The sequence below is a fragment of the Euleptes europaea genome, chromosome 13 (assembly GCF_029931775.1).
Source record: "Euleptes europaea isolate rEulEur1 chromosome 13, rEulEur1.hap1, whole genome shotgun sequence".
Classification (NCBI taxonomy): domain Eukaryota; kingdom Metazoa; phylum Chordata; class Lepidosauria; order Squamata; family Sphaerodactylidae; genus Euleptes; species Euleptes europaea.
The window spans coordinates 53921890-53939085 of NC_079324.1; the positions used below are offsets into that span (position 1 = coordinate 53921890).

At 46.6% G+C, this 17196-nt stretch overlaps 1 protein-coding gene across 14 annotated transcripts in view; it reads right to left on the reverse strand.

The window, feature by feature from the left end:
- Positions 1-9682: 9682 nt before the first annotated feature.
- Positions 9683-17196, reverse strand: part of FBRSL1 (fibrosin like 1) — an 823361-nt gene continuing 815847 nt past the window's right edge. For 12 of the 14 annotated variants that reach the window (XM_056859856.1, XM_056859849.1, XM_056859860.1 and 9 more), the window contains 3 exons: positions 16308-16391; positions 13798-14026; positions 9683-11741 (listed from right to left, as the gene is read on the reverse strand). In XM_056859856.1, the coding sequence (XP_056715834.1) occupies positions 10505-11741; positions 13798-14026; positions 16308-16391 (1550 nt within the window). In that variant the 3' untranslated portion in view covers positions 9683-10504. The remainder of the gene's footprint in view (positions 11742-13797; positions 14027-16307; positions 16392-17196) is intronic. The other 2 variants (XM_056859857.1, XM_056859854.1) reach the window with 1 other exon arrangement.

Here is a 17196-nt window from a genome sequence, read left to right on the forward strand (position 1 = left end):
ATATTGATATCATTCAACTGTTGTCATATTTGTAATGAGCTTACTGATTGACAGACTAGTTCTATTGTACTTGCCTTGAATCCCCGTGAGAAAGGTGGACTCTAGATGAATATAAATAAAACCCCACGTAGTCACGTAGACACATTAGCTTACATGGAAACTGCATATCCGTGTATATCACAGAATCCGTCTTTCAGATCAGAAATAGCAATATAGAGAACAGTAGTCTTCCATCCTATGTTGACAATCATTCTTTCTTGCATGCCTGCCACCTAACTCATCTCCCATTGTGCTTGCTTGCATCATGATGAACAATTAGGCACATGATTGAGAGGCAGCGTTGTGTAGTGGTTGGAATGTCAAGGGGACCCAGGATCAAATTCCCCACTCTGTCATAGAAGCTTGCTGGGTGACCTTTCCCCCTCCCCCTCTCAGCCCAATCTACTTCACAGGATTGTTGCTGTGAAAATAAAATGGAAGAGGGCAGAATGATGTTGTAAGCTGCTTTAGGTCGCAGTTGAGGAGAAAAAGGGGCATACAAATATCCTGACCTGGCTAGCTTGATCTCATCACATCTCAGAAGTTAAGCAGGGTCAGCCCTGGTTAGTGTTTGGGTGGGAGACCACCAAGAAAATTGAGGGTCACTATGCAGAGGCAGGCAATGGCAAACCACCCCTGAAGAGCTCTTGCCTTGAAAACTCCACAAGGTCACCATAAGTCAGCTGTGACTCGACGGCAAAAAAGAATCCAAATGTGTACATCAAAAAATGAGTTACCTGATGTATGTATAGGTGAACAATGGTGTGTGTGCGCTATTCAGAGATTGTACGTGCGTTCATGGTAACATCTGCTCAGGGCTTGTATGGTTCAGGGGAAGAAGGATGGATGTGGATCCAAGATGTCTGGATTATCTCCTTGGCCATGGACCAAGAGCTGCTACTCCACATGTGTGGAGATAAGTCATGTGGGCCAGAGTTCCTGGGCCTGTCCCATTCCAAACAGCTGGAATATTTGGATCGTTTCGCTACATCAATATTTCCAAACCCTTGGGAAGCAAATATACAAGAATGGAAGATTGTGGAGTAATCCTCCACCCCAGGGTCTTTTTAGGATATTCAAGGCCTCCTCCCTGAATTTTTTATCATTTGTTTTTTAAAAGCAAGGTTTCTGCTCACAGCAGTACCTGTGACAAAGGTACCTTCTACTCACAGAGGTATAAGGAAAAGTTTGGAGGCGTTCGCCAGTTGCTCTTGCCTACCAACAAGTAAGAAGGTCCCTGGCTTGCTGAACAAACACTAGGCCCTCGTTTGTAATCTACATGAGCACCTGCAGTCTGCAATGGCATAATCCTAAAACTCTGAACCACATTAGTTATAGCTAAGTCCTACTACAGGATCTATAGGATTGCAGCTCAGCACTGGCACCCAGTGAGAGATTGCAGGCAGGGTGGTGTCAACAGGTACCTATCTGATTGGCATTGTGCCAGTGCCACAATGTCACTTCCGGTGTGAACTGGAAGTGATGTCATTGTGTCAGCACGACGCTCTAGGATTTGCCAAAAATGCGATAGTTTAATATTTTGTGTTTGTGGAGGGCATGGTCATTCCAGCACTTGTAAAAGCGAACTGGGGAGGAGAAGACAGATAAGAGCTACGCTGTGGGCTCAATCAAAGCCTGAGAGGATCAGGCCCTCACAGCATTTTTACAATCGCCACATTAGGGTTTAAAATGGTAGCGGTGTCATGGAAAAATGTGAGGGGGAGATGTGCGATTGCGGGGCCTAAAGATCTCCTGGAATTAGAATGCATTTCCCAGCAACAGAGATCAGTTCCCTTGGAGAAAATGGCTGCTTTGGAGGGTGAACTCTATAGAATTATACCCAACTGAGGTCCTGTCCTTCCCTCAACCCCTCCCTCCCCAGGGTCTACCCCCCCCCAAATCTCCAGGCATTTCCCAAAGCAGAGTTGGCAGCCCTAGGGAGATGGAAATCTGGATTGTTTATAATAGCATTGGGGGGGGGGGGCGGATTTCCCCAATTGTTTGTTTCCCTTCCCGTGATTCCTCATGGCTCCCCTGGCTGTAACATGTCACCCTCCTACTCCAGCAGTCAGTGTCTAGTTAACATAAGGCCACAAATGGAATGCACTGGCCCGAAATACGGTTTGGCACGCAGCTCCCTTCCCAAAGCACGCCGCTTTCCATTATTTTTCTCTCTCTCCATGCAGCAAACACACTGGGATTTTTATGGGCTGTTGCCTGCAGTAACTGTTCCTTGTCTTGGCTTTAAAAAAAAAAGGATGAGAGAATATATAGAGGCAGGGTGTTGACAGGAGAACTGGGAGCTGTTCTCCAGGAGCTGCTGCTCCAGCTGAGCCTTGCTTGACTCCTAATCCTTGTGACACTTGTCAGGAATCTGGTTGCTGGCCACCACGGTGATGCCGTTCCTGGGGGGCTGCCGGGGAAAAGCCAAACTGTCCCTGTCATCTCCTGCAAGTGCTGCAAAGGATCAAGTGTTTTCCGCCAGCGAAGTGAGGATGATGACAACACCACCAGCAACAACAACAAAATTATCTGGCCTTTAATGGTTTACGCCTGAGAAAGGGGGCGGAGGGGAAGGAGAAAAGCGGTTTCCGTCCCACGATAACAATCCCTTATCTAGCAAAGGGGCCAGCGAGGGTCATCAGTTGGCGCTACCGGAGTAAAATGGCTCCTGAATCTACTGAGGAATTATATTTGCCATCCCTGCTCCAGCAAATGACTGGAAATTTTGGGGGTGGGACATCTTTCTCCATGTCCCTCTAGGAATTTTCTCCCAATCTCTGTGGTCTCTGCTATAGAGATTGGGTGAATTCCTAGAGCATCACCGTGAAGCGACATCACTTCTGGGTGGGGTGGCGGTGAATCTCTCACTGGTTGTGGTGTCAAGTGACTGTAGGAATTGAGAATGGGGGGGGGATCTCCTAGAGTGTCATTATCAATGCCATTTCCCCCATTTTTTCTCCTGCCTACAAAAATTAGCACGGACAGCCATGAGTGCTTGGGCTTATCTGTGGCTTGGAAAACTTGTTTCTCTAAGCCCTGCAAACTGGCTTTGGGAGTGTTTGCCCTGGCCCTTCTGCCAAAACGGCTGCTGTGTAGCCTTACCAGGTGGCGATATACAGTGGGTGAACTCTCACTCCTGCTCTCAATTGTCCCTTATTGATCAGTTGAGCAGCGGGAGAAAAATAGGGAGGGGAAAGCAATATCTGCAACACTCTAGGAACTTTCCTTAATCTTTATGGCCTTTACCATAGAGATTTGGGAATGCCTACAGTAGAGACATCACAATGTCGGACACTCCCTTCTTCTCAGGATCTGCCCCACAAAGGCCTTTTATGCATGGCTGTTTCCCTCAGGCTCAACCCCTTCGCTGTTTTGGGGCTTTGTTTTGATTATGCATGCATCTTCTGACAGCCAGAGGTCGCCTCGCTCTCCCTTCACGTTTTTGCTTGTGTTTTCTGGATGCTGGCTAAACAGCATCCAGAAAACATGGGCAAAACGTGCGGGGAGAGCAAGGCGACCTGTGACAGTTAGCAAACTCACGTGTAATCAAAACAAAGCCCCAAAGTAGTTGTGGGGGGTGACGGCAAGGGAAACAGTCATGCGTAAAAGGCCTAAAGCTCCCAGGATTCGCAGTTGGGTGGCTGGCAACCCTACTGCTGTGAAAAAAACCACCTTCTTGCAAGACAAAGGGCCAACAGGGTGTAGTGGTTAAGAGCGGTGATTTGGAGCGGGGGAACTCTGATCTGGAGAACCGGGTTTGATTCCCCACTCCTCCACATGAGCGGCGGAGGCTAATTTGGTGAACTGGATTTGTTTCCTCACTCCAACACATGAAGCCAGCTGGGTGACCTTGGGCTAGTCACAGCTCTCTTAGAGCTCTCTCAGCCTCACCTACCTCACAGGGTGTCTGTTGTGAGGAGGGGAAGGGAAAGGTGATTGTAAGCCGGGTTGATTCTCCCTTAAAGTGGTAGAGAAAGTCGGCATATAAAAACCAGCTCTTCTTCTAATGGGCCTGAGCCATAGACATCTCTGGTTTGAGATGATCTAGTTAAAATGAAAGAAAGAGCCAGTATGATACATTTTTGAGAAATCTGGCAGGGCAGAAGCCTCTTGCAGGAAGGCTCCGGCACTCAGCTTTGCGAGCACATGTGAAGACTCTTTCATCGTCCACGTCTGCACAGATTACTTACCCGTGCACTTTTAGCAGCAGGTGCCAGAAGTAATAGAAGGAAAGCCCTTTTTCTTAAGCCGCGTGCAGCTCTGATGGATTTCTGAGAATGCTTTTCCTCTCAGCTCCCTCCCCCATCAGTTAAGGCCTCCGACCACTGTTTGGATTTTCCATTATGTTCTGAAATGGAAGTCTGTAATTTCATCTTGTCATTCCCCCCCTCCCTCCTAGCCCTCTTTTCCCTGTAATACAGAGTGTTACTAGAAACGGCGTATTCCTGATAAAATATTGATCGTGGCAGCTTTGCGGGGTTGCGAACTCAGTAGGGGCAATGGCCTTTGAAGTTCTCTGATTTCCTTCAGGGTTTCTCAGGCAAAACCGGCGCTGATGCCAGGTGGAGAACTGCTTGGCCGGCAAAAAAAATCCTCTCTGGAGAGAACCCTGCACTGTGCATTTGTTCCATTCTTTACAAAGAGAGGGTAATACAGAACCAAAGTAAATGCCTGGGCTAAGAACTATTCCCCCCCCAAAAAAAACCCTCCAACTCTGAATGATAATGATGTTTGTTACTCTGATCCCCTTTACTTCAGCTCTCCCAAGACAACTGCTTCACAAAAGCTAGCCAAGTTTTATGCAACAAAGAGATCGCTTTATCTCCATCCTCTCCTCTGAAGAGCTCGGCGACTTCAGATCATAGGGTTGCCAACCTCCAGGTACTACAGTAACAAAGACCTATGCTATAAAAAGCGATACTGAATGTAAAAAAGACAGCACGTAAGCTCAAATAGTATAATCTCTTATTTGATGTACACAATAAACTATACAAAATATCAATATCACAAATTGCTATAATTCCTACCACTGAACAAGACTGTACAAATAGCCAAATAGTCCATTCAACTTCCAGCTGTACAAATGAACTGAGTTCTCAAAAATGTCCAGAGGCTTCATGTACAGCCGGAACAAGTCTTTCTTCAGACTGACAACACAGCAGGAAATGTGCCTTCAGGATTAGGTTCCACATTTTCACCGGACTGCATTGTCATCAGCCCTTTTTCATCCTAAATTGTATGACACCACTGAGGGTTCTTCCATATCAAAGGTCTTGCCAAGACTTTAGACTGCTGCGTTGTCAGTCAAGAAAGAAGAAAGACTTTTTCTGGCTGTACATGAAGCCTCTGGACATTTTCAATAACTCAGTTCATTTGTGAAGCTGGATGGACTTTTTGGCTAATTGGCTATTTGTACAGTCTTTATGCGTGGTAGGAATTATAGCAGTTTGTGATACTGATATTGATATTTATTTTGCGTAGTTTATTGTGTACATCAAATAAGAGAGTATACTATTTGAGCTTACGTGCTGTCTTTTTTGCATTCAACCTCCAGGTAGTAGCTGGAGATCTCCTACTATTACAACTGATCTCCAGCCAATAAAGATCAGTTCCCTGGAGAAAATGGCCGCTTTCACAATTGGACGCTATGGCATTGAAGTCCCTCCCCTCCCCCAAACCCCGCCCTCCCCAGGCTCTGCCCCCAAAACTCCAGCTGGTGGCGAAGAGGGACCCGGCAACCCTATCAGAACAGCTTAATAGACAGCAACTGGATGATTCTGAGCCAAATTTGGCCCCACAAAGGAGGCTCACCTGGCCTCCAAATTGCAGGCTAGCCGTGCAAAACCCGTCTAAGCCCAATGACGTCAGTGAGCTCAGAGGGTGTAGCTCGACTTAGGATTCCACTGCCGGAGGCCACAGCACCTGGAGGAGTGGCCCCCAGCATGATAACTGCAGCCACCATGACACCCTCCAACATCTTTCCGGGTGCCACCGAAGTGTTTTTAGAAAGTGGGCGGGGACAGGTGGATCTTTTGTCCAGAAAGGCTTTGGATTGACCACTGGATATGATTGTCTGTGCAGATTAAAAGAAATCCTGTTAAACAGAGCTCTTGCCTGAAATGTTGAACAGGTACTACTATAGTTATGCATAACCTTGATCCCTGACATTTTCTGGTTGGCTCCGCTTCTTGCGGCAGCCATTTTGTGGTTGCGCCCACTACCCTGTCCAAACATGCCTGCAGGCTCAAAGGTTTGGTGACCCCAGATTAGAGGGATGTGGTGGGTCCTAGGAAAGGAATTTGCTTTGGGTGGGCGGTAAGGGAGCCTTGGAACCTCACAAACACACCATTCTCAAAGCGGCAGTTTTAGTTGCTGACCAGCATAAGGATCTCATTGCCTGACACGGCTCTGAGCAGTGGCATGAGAAAAGTTACAATTAAAAACCAGTGTGTTGCTACGTCCCTTCCAGCAGAAGTGACAGAGGGTAGCTCTAGGAACCACGAGAGACTCTATAGTTTTACCATAGAGTGTCTGGCAAGTCCCAGATTTACCGTCATTTCCTTTTTTATTTTAACCAACAGTGACTTGGCACTGCAGCTGGGGTTGCACCCCTGCATATCCCCCACCCACAACCCTCCACTAGTTGTCAGGCAGCAGCTTGGGTTTGGGTTAAGGAGTAAAGATGGAAGGGAATCAGTGACTGCAGCCCTAGGGCAGTAATGAAACGGCATGCAACCTGCACAGCCTTCCAAGCTAAGCCGATCAGATTTCTTGGCCTTCCTACAGAAGGGAAAGTTTCAGTAACTGTGTGTTCATCAGTGCCAGCTGAAGAAGCTATAACCCCCTTAAAGGCACAGCCTGTCTATTGATGTATGCATCTTTTACAGATTCGTTTTTTTAAAAGGCTCTCGTTTTTCAGTATGTTTACAAATAACTGTGAGATGAACCAGCTTCTGCACCTGTTTTAGGAAAACTGTCCCAAGTTGCATTAAAACCTCTTGACAGTGCCATAATTTACTAGAGGAGTACAGTTTCTTGTTCTTATTGCTATAGGAACAAACTAGGCACAAAGAGGGAGGCCCACTGACAAAAATGAGAAGGGTGCGTGACCTAAACATTTGGGCACACATGAATCTGCCTTAGACTGTAGGTCTGTTGAGGTCAACACTATCCACTCTGACTGGCAGCAGCTCTCCAGGGTGTCAGGTAGAGGTCTTCCCACATCATGTACTATCTGATCCCTTTAACTGGGGACCCTGGGGATTGAATCTGGGACCTTCTGCATGTGAAGTAGGGACTCTTGTCACCCAACCGCAGCCCTCACACCACTTGACTTCTTCAGTTTTCAGTTCATACAGGTGAAGCCCATCTCAAACTTATGGTGTTACTCATCATGTGGAGTTTTCAGGGATGGTTAAGCAGGTTTTTCTTTTCTGCTAGAGAACCTAGAAGACCTTGCTGCTCCATTTGTACAGCCTAGCTTAAAACCCAACTATGTCCCCTGCTTCCTGGCGTTTGGCTAAGTTATTCTCTCTTACGTTGCCTTCTCTGCAGCCCAGCTCACTTTTTTTGTAGGGTGTTCTAGGAATCTTGGTTATAATGTCAAAACCAGAAAGCAGCAATAGTGCCAACGTGGAGGGCAGAATACACCTTGTAGTTGTCTTTTTCCATTACAGGCATGGATAAATAATCTGCCATACACTACTGGTCTCATGTTGCTGAATCCTGTCATGACTTTCGTTTACATGCAAATAGAAGAAATTAACTGGCCATAAGGGTGATGAGGTGTGGCAAACCCTTTTGTAAATCCACCTTTGTACAATCACAGAAAAAAACCAATTGCTCCTGGTGGTAGTTTTAATCAGAGTGAACTAGTCTAATATGTACAACAGGATTTCAACAGACTACCATTGTAGTGTAGTGTATCAAAATAAAAACACTATTTTTTTCTGTACAAATCTTACGTTCCTTTCCCCACCCAGTCCGCAACATATGCTGTATATGGTGCACAGATGTATTTCTTTTCCCGTTTTTGTTTTACCGTCCTTGTTCCCTACAGTCGTGGAAAGTGGTGATAAGTCGCACTGAGATATGGCAACCCCATAGGGTTTTCAAGGCAAGAGATGTTTGGAGGTGGTTTGCCATTGCCTGCCTCTGTGTAGCAACCTGGACTGGTGGTCGCCCATCCAAATACTAACCAGGGTTGACCCTGCTTAGCTTCTGAGACCTGACAAAATCTGGCTAGCCTGAGCCATCCAGGTCAGGGCATTGTTGCCTATACTGAATCACAAAGCTCTGGAGTTTAATGTAAGGGCCTGCTTTGTTCATTACAGTGTGGGTGACGTGGTTTTGTGGCACCTTCTGTGCCCCTCTGAGTCTGGTATGCAACTTCTATACGCCTGTGGTTGAAGAGCTGGCTTGACTAGGCAAGCAGCTTACAGAAAAGGTTCAACTCCTGGCTGTTGAAGGGCGTATGGGTCTTCTGGGCTTGCCGAAGATTTTTTATCACTGTTAACAGCCCGAGCACATTTATCAATAAACCATTTATTCTCCCTCCCTCCTGGCAGTCACTGTGACTAGATCTGACACACAAACACTTAACTACCTTTTTCATCCAAAATCAATGTTGTATTTATCTTCAAATGATCTACAAAGAAACTGAATGTTTAAAATTACAGGGAATGCAGGGAGGTGGATGCAGGTTAGGGAAAGGGAAGGAAATACAGAAATCCAAAGGAACAAAATATTAGCAGACGTTTGAGTTAACTGGAGAGCAGAAATTCGGAATAATGTAAAAACATAAATACTGGAGATAAAAGAAGGATGGTACAGCATGTCAATACGTGGGTACCTCTTGAGCTGGGGCTGATACACAGATGAACGGAGGCTGCTGAACGTATCTCCCTACCAGAGTACGGTTCCAGGGGACCACTGGATGGTACATACGCATGGTTCCTCTGTCTGTTCCACCAATTCATTGTTTGGGGAAGGGGAAGGTTGAAGTCTAGCCAATATTACATGGACTGTGGCAGTAGCAAAATTGACATAGGAAAAGGAAACCTGGAAATCAGATTTAAAACAATGGCCAAAACAAACAAAAAAAGAATCCCAGTTCAAGGCAGAGTTTGCACTGAAACATACATGCAGGCATTTTGTTTGTTTGTTTGCTGCACGCCTTTTATTCTCATGTACGGTTTCTAGTAAGAGGGCCGGGAGATGTGCACATAGGGAGACGGTACCTGCCCACACCAATGAAAGACCTGGGGTGGGGGGAAGAGCAGAGAGGAACTGGGGCTAAACGGATTAGGGGATCTGGCGCATCAGTTCCCTCTGGGTTGCAGAAGCTTATGCAGTAGCAGGTAATCTGGATCCTATCCATCTCCTCTTTGGGTTGTACAAAGAAACCTCTGTCAGTGAAACACACGGCCTCTTCGGTTCTTCCACCCCAAACTAGTGCCATTTTCCTTCGGAAGAAATTTTTTGTTCATTTCTTTTGCAGTTTTTTTTGGAGGGGGGAAGCTTTGTATCTGTTTTACTTCCCATTCCAACCACCAGGACCTATTCCAGTTTTTTGCATAGTTGAAAGCGGTATGCCACAATTTGCTATTTGAGCATGTTTTATATATTTTTTTTTCTCAAGAAGTGACAAGGATGTGTTGGAATAATATTAACAAATAACCAGAGAGTGGTTCTAGAAACCATTTTTTATAAAGTCTACCTATGTTAAGAATTCAATATTGGTGTACATTTATATTAACAGAATATTTACATATCATTTTCTTTTTGTGTTGTTGTCGTTTAAAACAAGAAGTCAAAAAATTCTCATTTCTTCATAATATAAGGCAAAAAACAAACATAGGTTTTGTACATTATTATTATTATTATTATTTTAATATATATCTGTAACTTCAGTTCCAAAGTACCAAGAGAAGTGAGTGGCCTCGATTCGGGAACCTCACAGTGGACTGTAAGAAACTACAGTATTTCCATAAATAATACTTTAAGAAACCCTGGGTGACTTTTGTTTTACTTAAAGATCTGAGGCCATTAAATTTTAAACTAAAAAACAGATGATTTTCTTAAGTGAATTAAGAGCAGAAAATTTAAAAAAAAATACAAATTCATTAAAAAGTTTCTCACATTTGGGGGAAAATGTACAAACGTGGTAATTTAACTCAGTACAGAAGCAAAAAAAAAAAGATAAGCAAAACCCAACCCAAAAAAAATCAAGACCTATATATTAAATTTCCATTTCCATTTTCAGCAACCATCCGGTTGGCAGGTTTGTAGCCTATCACCCTTCCCCCATCCCACCCCCAAATTATTTATGGAACTGTGCTTAATTTCTACAAATTTTACAGTTTTTTTTAAAAAAAGTTTACAGCAGTGCATTTTAAAAGGTATTTTTTTCCTCCTCCTATATTTACAGGTGAGTTTTAAAATTCATCCTGTCTGTTAGGGATTATCGGGCCTCGACTTCTTTGGGGTTCCTAGAAGGAGAATAGTCTCTTGATTCTGAGTTTGTGAGTGGAGTAGTCCGGCGGGGAGAGGAAGGTCTTGTACTACTGGCTGGTACCAAAGGGGGCGGGGCACTCAAAGCGGCTGTGGGCGGGTTCCTGCTTAGGAGTCCATTGTGCATGGCTGCTGAGGGGCTGAGTCTGGGGTAATGCATCCCACCCAGATGAGGCATGAAGGATGGCATGTGTGCCAAGTGACTTTCTATAGGGGAAGGGTGCAAGTGCTGCATCCTGGCACGCTCAAGTTCTTCCCGTAAGTGCAACCGCTCCCTCTCCTCCGCTTGTCGGAGCCTCTCCTGCTCACGCCGCGCTTCGAGGAGGTTCTCGTGGTTATAGTCGTGGGGCTCTCTGTCTCGGTAAGAGCGCTCGTGGTCGTAGAATCCAGAAGTGGTGGGGAACCTATGGATGGGATCTGCTCGGAGTTGGAAGTCCATTCGACGGTGCAGGTCTAAGCTCCGATAGGCATCTCGTAACGGGTCCCTCACTGGGTCCCAAGAAAACCCTGGGTGGGGCAGCCGCTCCCTTCCTGACAAGGGATTCATGCCCATTAATGGGGTCATCATTCTGCTTCGGTCCAGGACATTCATGTTGTTCATCTGATGGACGCTGCCCATGGAGATAGGCATCGTGGCTGCCATTGTATGGGGCAATGGTAATCCATGCAAGGAAGGTGGCGGTGGGTGCTCAACAGTTCTGGAATGCTGCGAAGGTTCTGAGCTCACAACCAAGACGTCCCCATCCTCCTTGCGCTCCTCTTTGACCTTGATGTCATTCTTTATCTTCTGAAGGTCAGTTGGAAGCTCTGGCTTTCTTTCAATATCCTTGTTCATTAGATTGCTGAGTTTCAAGCTCTCACTCAGTGCAGGTTTGCTGTACGGAGATACAGACTGAATTACTGGCTTTGTGTTGTCCTCTGAGGATCTCTTATCATGGCTTGGTGGTTCCTTCACTGGGGAGCGGCTTTCTTTTATCTTGTGCTCCACGATTGGAGGAGGGTCCCTCAACCGGTCAGGAATGTCTCTCTCTGGTTCTTTAGATCGTTCTCTGTCACCAAGTCCTACTTGTCTGGTGGGATCACTGGAGGTCAGGCTGTTGCTACGGATGAGGTTGCTGATCTGGTGACTCACTGGAGCTGAAGCTGGTGAGGATCTGTTTGAATGCCTGTTTTTATCCAAAAGATCCCTGGAGAAAAATATATCATATGGTGAATGGGCTGCCAACTTATGACAGGTTGAGTTATATGTTGTCAGTAATATCCTTGTTGTAAAGAAAGGAAATTGCTGGTTCCTTTCCCACAGCCACAGAAAAGCTAAGGTCTTTGGAACCAGTTACAGTGACTGAGAACAGAGAAGACCAAATGCTTGAAGAAAGCTTAATGTGAAAAAGAAAACTGTGCCTGAAATAGGACACTTGGTCTAATTTAAACTTCAGTTGCTTCAGCCTGGATGTTTCTGACCTTGAAAGCTTTGCAAAATAGCTTAACCAAGTAATGCTTGCAATAAGAGAATGATTCTGATGATTTATAAACACCCTCTGTTGCTCTAGACTTCAGCAGGACGGGGTGCTCAAGCCAAAACAAGCAAAAATGTGCGTTGGCCTGCCAGGATTTGGTTGTGAATGACAGAAACATAATTAAGGAAACTCAACGGCTATGATCAGACTGAATAATAAAACGATAACCAACGAGCAACTACTGAATCTGCATAACACAGCATCTTTTTTTGGGGGTGGGGAGGGTGACAAGGAATAAAGAATGGTAGCAAGTTATATAAAATCTTTTGGGATAGATTGATTTGGAATCCTTTGGTCTCGGTTGCCTTTGGAACGGCAAAAACAATTCTGTCGTCCCCCACCCCCCCAAACATTTGGCTGTGCGTCTGAAGCCTTTTCTCTCCAGTCCCTTGAGGAAAAATCAGAAATCCTCCAGATTAAAAAAAAAAAGATTAAACAAACTGAACGGCTATACCAAAGTGTGGTCCAGCCAGCTCCTGCTACAGAATTAAGCATTTCCGCACAGAGTTCAAGGGCATTTGAGTGAGCTGTTGCCCTCACAAGCAAAGTTAGAGGCCAGGTGCCAACAAAGGCTCTGAAATCTTACAAAATACCCCAGCAGCACATTTATTGCTCTCCTCCTCGGCCAACATTTCCCTTGTGTGGCCCCTACCAGCTAACCGTCTCCATCCCCCTCAAAAGGGCCATTTTACACATTACAGTTTAGCGAATGGAGGCCATATTAAATCACAGGGTCAAGTACTGAGCAACAGATACAACACAGCCCAGTGCTTAAACAGGGCAGTGTTCACTATCTGTTTAAATGTGTGAGACATTTATGGGGAGAATTGACTGGCCACAGATGACATACCGTATATACTCATGTATAAGCTGACCCGCGTATAAGCCGAGGTGCCTAATTTTACCCCCAAAATGGGGAAAAATTAGGCACCCGTGTATAAGCCGAGGGTCGGCTTACACAATGCCCCTGCCCCAGGTCGGCCTCCCGCCCGGCCTCCCGGGCCCTCCAGACCCACCCCGACCCCAGTGCCACCCCCTCCCGGGCCCTCCACACCCACCCTGACCCCAGCGCCACCCTAGGGGGGAGGGAGAAGAGCCCCGGTGAGTAAGGGGTTCCCCTTACTCACCGGGAGGACGAGGCCCGCTGATCAGCTGGAGGTGGCGGTAGGGAAGGCACGCAGGCCGGAGGTGGCAGCGGGGCCCTGCAGGCCTCTCCCAGGCCGCAGAGAAGGCACGGGGGGAGCGGCGGGGCCTGCCTGCACTCAGGCAGGCCCTGCAGGCCTCTCCCAGGCCGCAAAAAAGGCGCGGGGGGGGCGGCGGGGGGGGGGGGCGGCAGGCCTCTCCCAGGCCGCAGAGAAGGCGTGCGGGATGGCGGCGGCAGCGGCGGTAAGTTCCCCCTCTCTCTATCCCTCCCCCCTCCCCTCGCCTACCGTATTGACCCGCGTATAAGCCGAGTTGGCTTTTTTCAGCCCTTTTTTTGGGCTGAAAAACTCGGCTTATACGCGAGTATATACGGTAAGCAGCAATCTGTAGGGACTGTAACATGCAAACTGGATGCAAATGCCCCACTCCAAAGCCAGAATTTAAATTAGCCAAATGAGACACCTTATAGAATATTTATGTTACACATCCTAAATGCAATATATGACTTTCCCATAAATTAAAGAAACCAAACAAAAACAAAGCCTCCCATTCCTCTGGGCACTCTACGGCTTTTCTCGCTCACCTCTCTTTGTCTCTGTCCTCCTTGCTTGTGGAAAGATCCCTCTTCTCTGACTCTCGGTCTCTGTCATGATTCGTCACCGATGAGCTCCGCTCGGAGTCGCCAGGTTTGGGCCATTGAGGGGGGGTCGGGAACGATGGGGGTGTCCGGTGGAGTCTGTTCCACGGCTCATGGGGATTGTTAAAGCTCTGGACGTTCGGCCCTTCTTTGTGGGCAAAAATGCTGTTGTGACCTGGAACCCGGGAGCAAAAGGGAAAGTCCTGGTTAATTCACTACCCCTGCTTTGAACAAAAGGGGGTATTGTCCCACATCAGTTCAGCGAAAAGTGCCAATTACCGGCACAGTTTTCCTTTCAAGGCTGGAGGGAAGAAAGACACTTAAAAACGGTAATAGCAGGAGAGCTCTGATAACCAGGGAATGAAACAGCATCCGTTTCAAGTCTCTGCAGAAAAAAGCTGACTACAGATCTGAGTAACTTTGTGGAAGTAATGAGGCTGTTCGCTCTGAAGATAAGAGGCGACTCCCAAATCACCCAGTTCCCCTACTGTGATATCTGTGGTTAAACTGGCACTGTTATAGCTCCCCGCCACTGACATTAACAAAGAGAATGCAGATAGTTAAAAACGATCAGCCACCTGAAGTGGGAAGCAGTGATTGAGATCTTTGATTTTGGGGTGAACAGACTGAGCCTGAATGTAGCAAATTGCTATCTCTGTCTCTTTTTCTCTGGCTCCCTGGTATGGATCAGTCACTTTGGTTTGCTCTCCAGCCAACTAAAGTTCCTTCCCTTTAAAAAAAAAAAAGCTCCCATTGGCAAATCCAGCTGGCCTGCATGTAGTTTCTTTTAAGGATAGTGTGGCCTACAAGTGCGCTCTTTTTAATACTCAAAATAACCTCTACAATGAATTGAGGGGTGAATGATTGTGCTTTTGGAGGGTGCTCGCTGTAGAAGAAGAGTTGGTTTTTATATGCCGACTTTCTCTGCCACTTAAGGAAGAATCAAACCGGCTTACAATTCCCTTCCCCTCCCCACAACAGACACCCTGGGAGGTAGGTGGGGCTGAGGGAGTGTGACTAGCCCAAGGTCACCAGCTGGCTTCATGTGGAAGAGTGGGGAAACAAATCCAGTTCACCAGATTAGCGTCTGCGGCTCATGTGGAGGAGTGGGGAATCAAACCCAGTTCTCCAGATCAGAGAAAAAGACTACTTTCTAGGCCTGCAAGACAAAACAGACTCCAAAAGCCCTTTTGGCAACCACCTGACAGTACGCAAAGTGACATTCCCTGGTGACAGTCTGTATAGTTCTGCAGTCCAAGAGACAATGTTTGTGATGATGGTTCCTTTTATTACCCCAACTTCCTTTATGAAGAGTTAGCAAGTTGTCTTTTTGAAACGCTTGTTCAAACGTAACGAGTCCCAACCCAACAGGCTCCTCTCCCAGAAAAGTTGGCCCAATTCAATGAGTCCTTTCAACCGTCTTTGCAACTCTCATGATGTGACTGCTTCAATTTAATTATGAAAGATGCTCTTATGAGGTACGGCTGTGGCCCGAGATCCATAAATATGGAACATGGGAATTCAAATAACTTTGGGCTGACCTTCATGTGATAAGTGTTTTTAGAGATTTTTACAAGTACCATACTGCATATAAGTTTGCTTTGCACAAAGGTGTGTGGGCAAACCCACTGGGACACGGTTTTCCCCATGTGTTTGCATTGCAAGAGCGCAGACCATTGGCTCTAATGGAAAACAAGGAAGTGAGTGCGGATTGTGCATTTCACAGGACTGAAACATCTGATCCTGAAGCCATCCGGTTGTCATAAATAGCACCGACCATCTATTCGGGGAAAGCAGTGGGGATGGAATCAGTTCTCCACTCTCCCCTCCTACTGAACAGACTGATATTATTCAAGACGACCAGACTGGGGATGTTTTATGTTTCAACTGTGGCTCCTGGATCGACATTTTCAATACTGCAGCCCTCATCTGTGTTTCCTCTGTTGGATTGGGTCTCGCTCCCAGTTGAATTAAGCCCTCAAACAAGATGACTGGCTTAGGGTGAGAATCTAGAAGGTTTTCTGGGTGTTACAAAGGCTTCTTGCCTAGATAAACAATTTACAGTTCCAATATTTTCAGGAAGCTACCGGCTGGATTCTGAGAGCGCAACCCACGCCTTTCAGAATCAGCCCCGATAAGCAGACCGGAGGGACGGGAAGAGGATGCTGATTTTATGGTGCCATCTTTCTCCCAAGATGAGAGCCTACGGAGGGGAAGCACAGTTGCGAGGGGGGGGATGAAGGGCAACTTGCGGAAAAGCTTCCGCGACAGAGACCTGGAACACTTAGGTGCAGTTTTTGTTTTTGTTTTCCCCAAAAAAGGAGAATGGAGGTTAGGAATTAAAGAGGTTTTTTTTTTTTTAAGTTTAAATAAAACCACCAGCAGCTGCTTTCAATGTGAGCATGTGGTTTCTCCAGAGAGGAGGTTTGTCTGCAAAAAACCCAGCCAGTACTTACTCAGAGTATGACTGCCTAATCCTCCAAAGGCATTGCTGCCTAAGTTCCCAAGGCCGCTGAAGGTGCTTGACCTGCTAAATGGATCTGGAAAGGCAAACAGGGTTTTAGCCGGCATTTTGCCAAGAATGCTGGAGAACGAAAAGCGCCCCTTCCTCCCCTCCCCCCTCTCTTCTCTCTCCCCCCTTTTATAAATAGTCTGAATCCAAGTAGGATTAGGCCAGACTTTAAGCTGATCCTTCTCATTGCAAGGTTCTTTACACAGAAAATTCCCAGCATGTTAAAAACGGAGAAGGGATTTGAGCGCTTACTCCATAAAACAGGTGCTGGAGCTAAGCTCCGTGCGTGCCAAGGGAGAGGGGAAAGCTGACAGTTAACAGCCCCGGAGCCAAAATGACAGGCACGGCTACTGAGCTGAAACCCGATCCACCTGGAATCGCAGCAGCCACATGGAAAGCTGTAAACTGATTTCTGACATGATTCCCCCCCCTTTTTTTTGTGTGGCAAACGGGCAGGAGAAGCTACAGCCTTTGCAGAAACCTCAGGGGGGCATTAAATGCCCTTTGATATACTGATCCTCTCTCTCGCTCTTCCCGCTTTGGGACTGTGCGCTAAGTCACACTGTATAGGCCCAAATATGAAGCAAGAATTTGGCACAGCTGAGAAACTACAGCATAGGGTAACAAAGGACCCCTGTACGTGTAACAGGACACTGGCGAGAGGGAACTCCAGCCCTTGCCAGCGTTTTGGGGTCCTGCTCCACGGCGCAGGCACAAATTAGAACAAAACCACTACCCTAAACGGCTGGAAAAGTCTGAGTGTCTCAACAGGGACAAGCTGGCTCGTTCGGCAGCATTCGAAAACTTTTGGCCACCCTGCGTTCAAGTCTCCG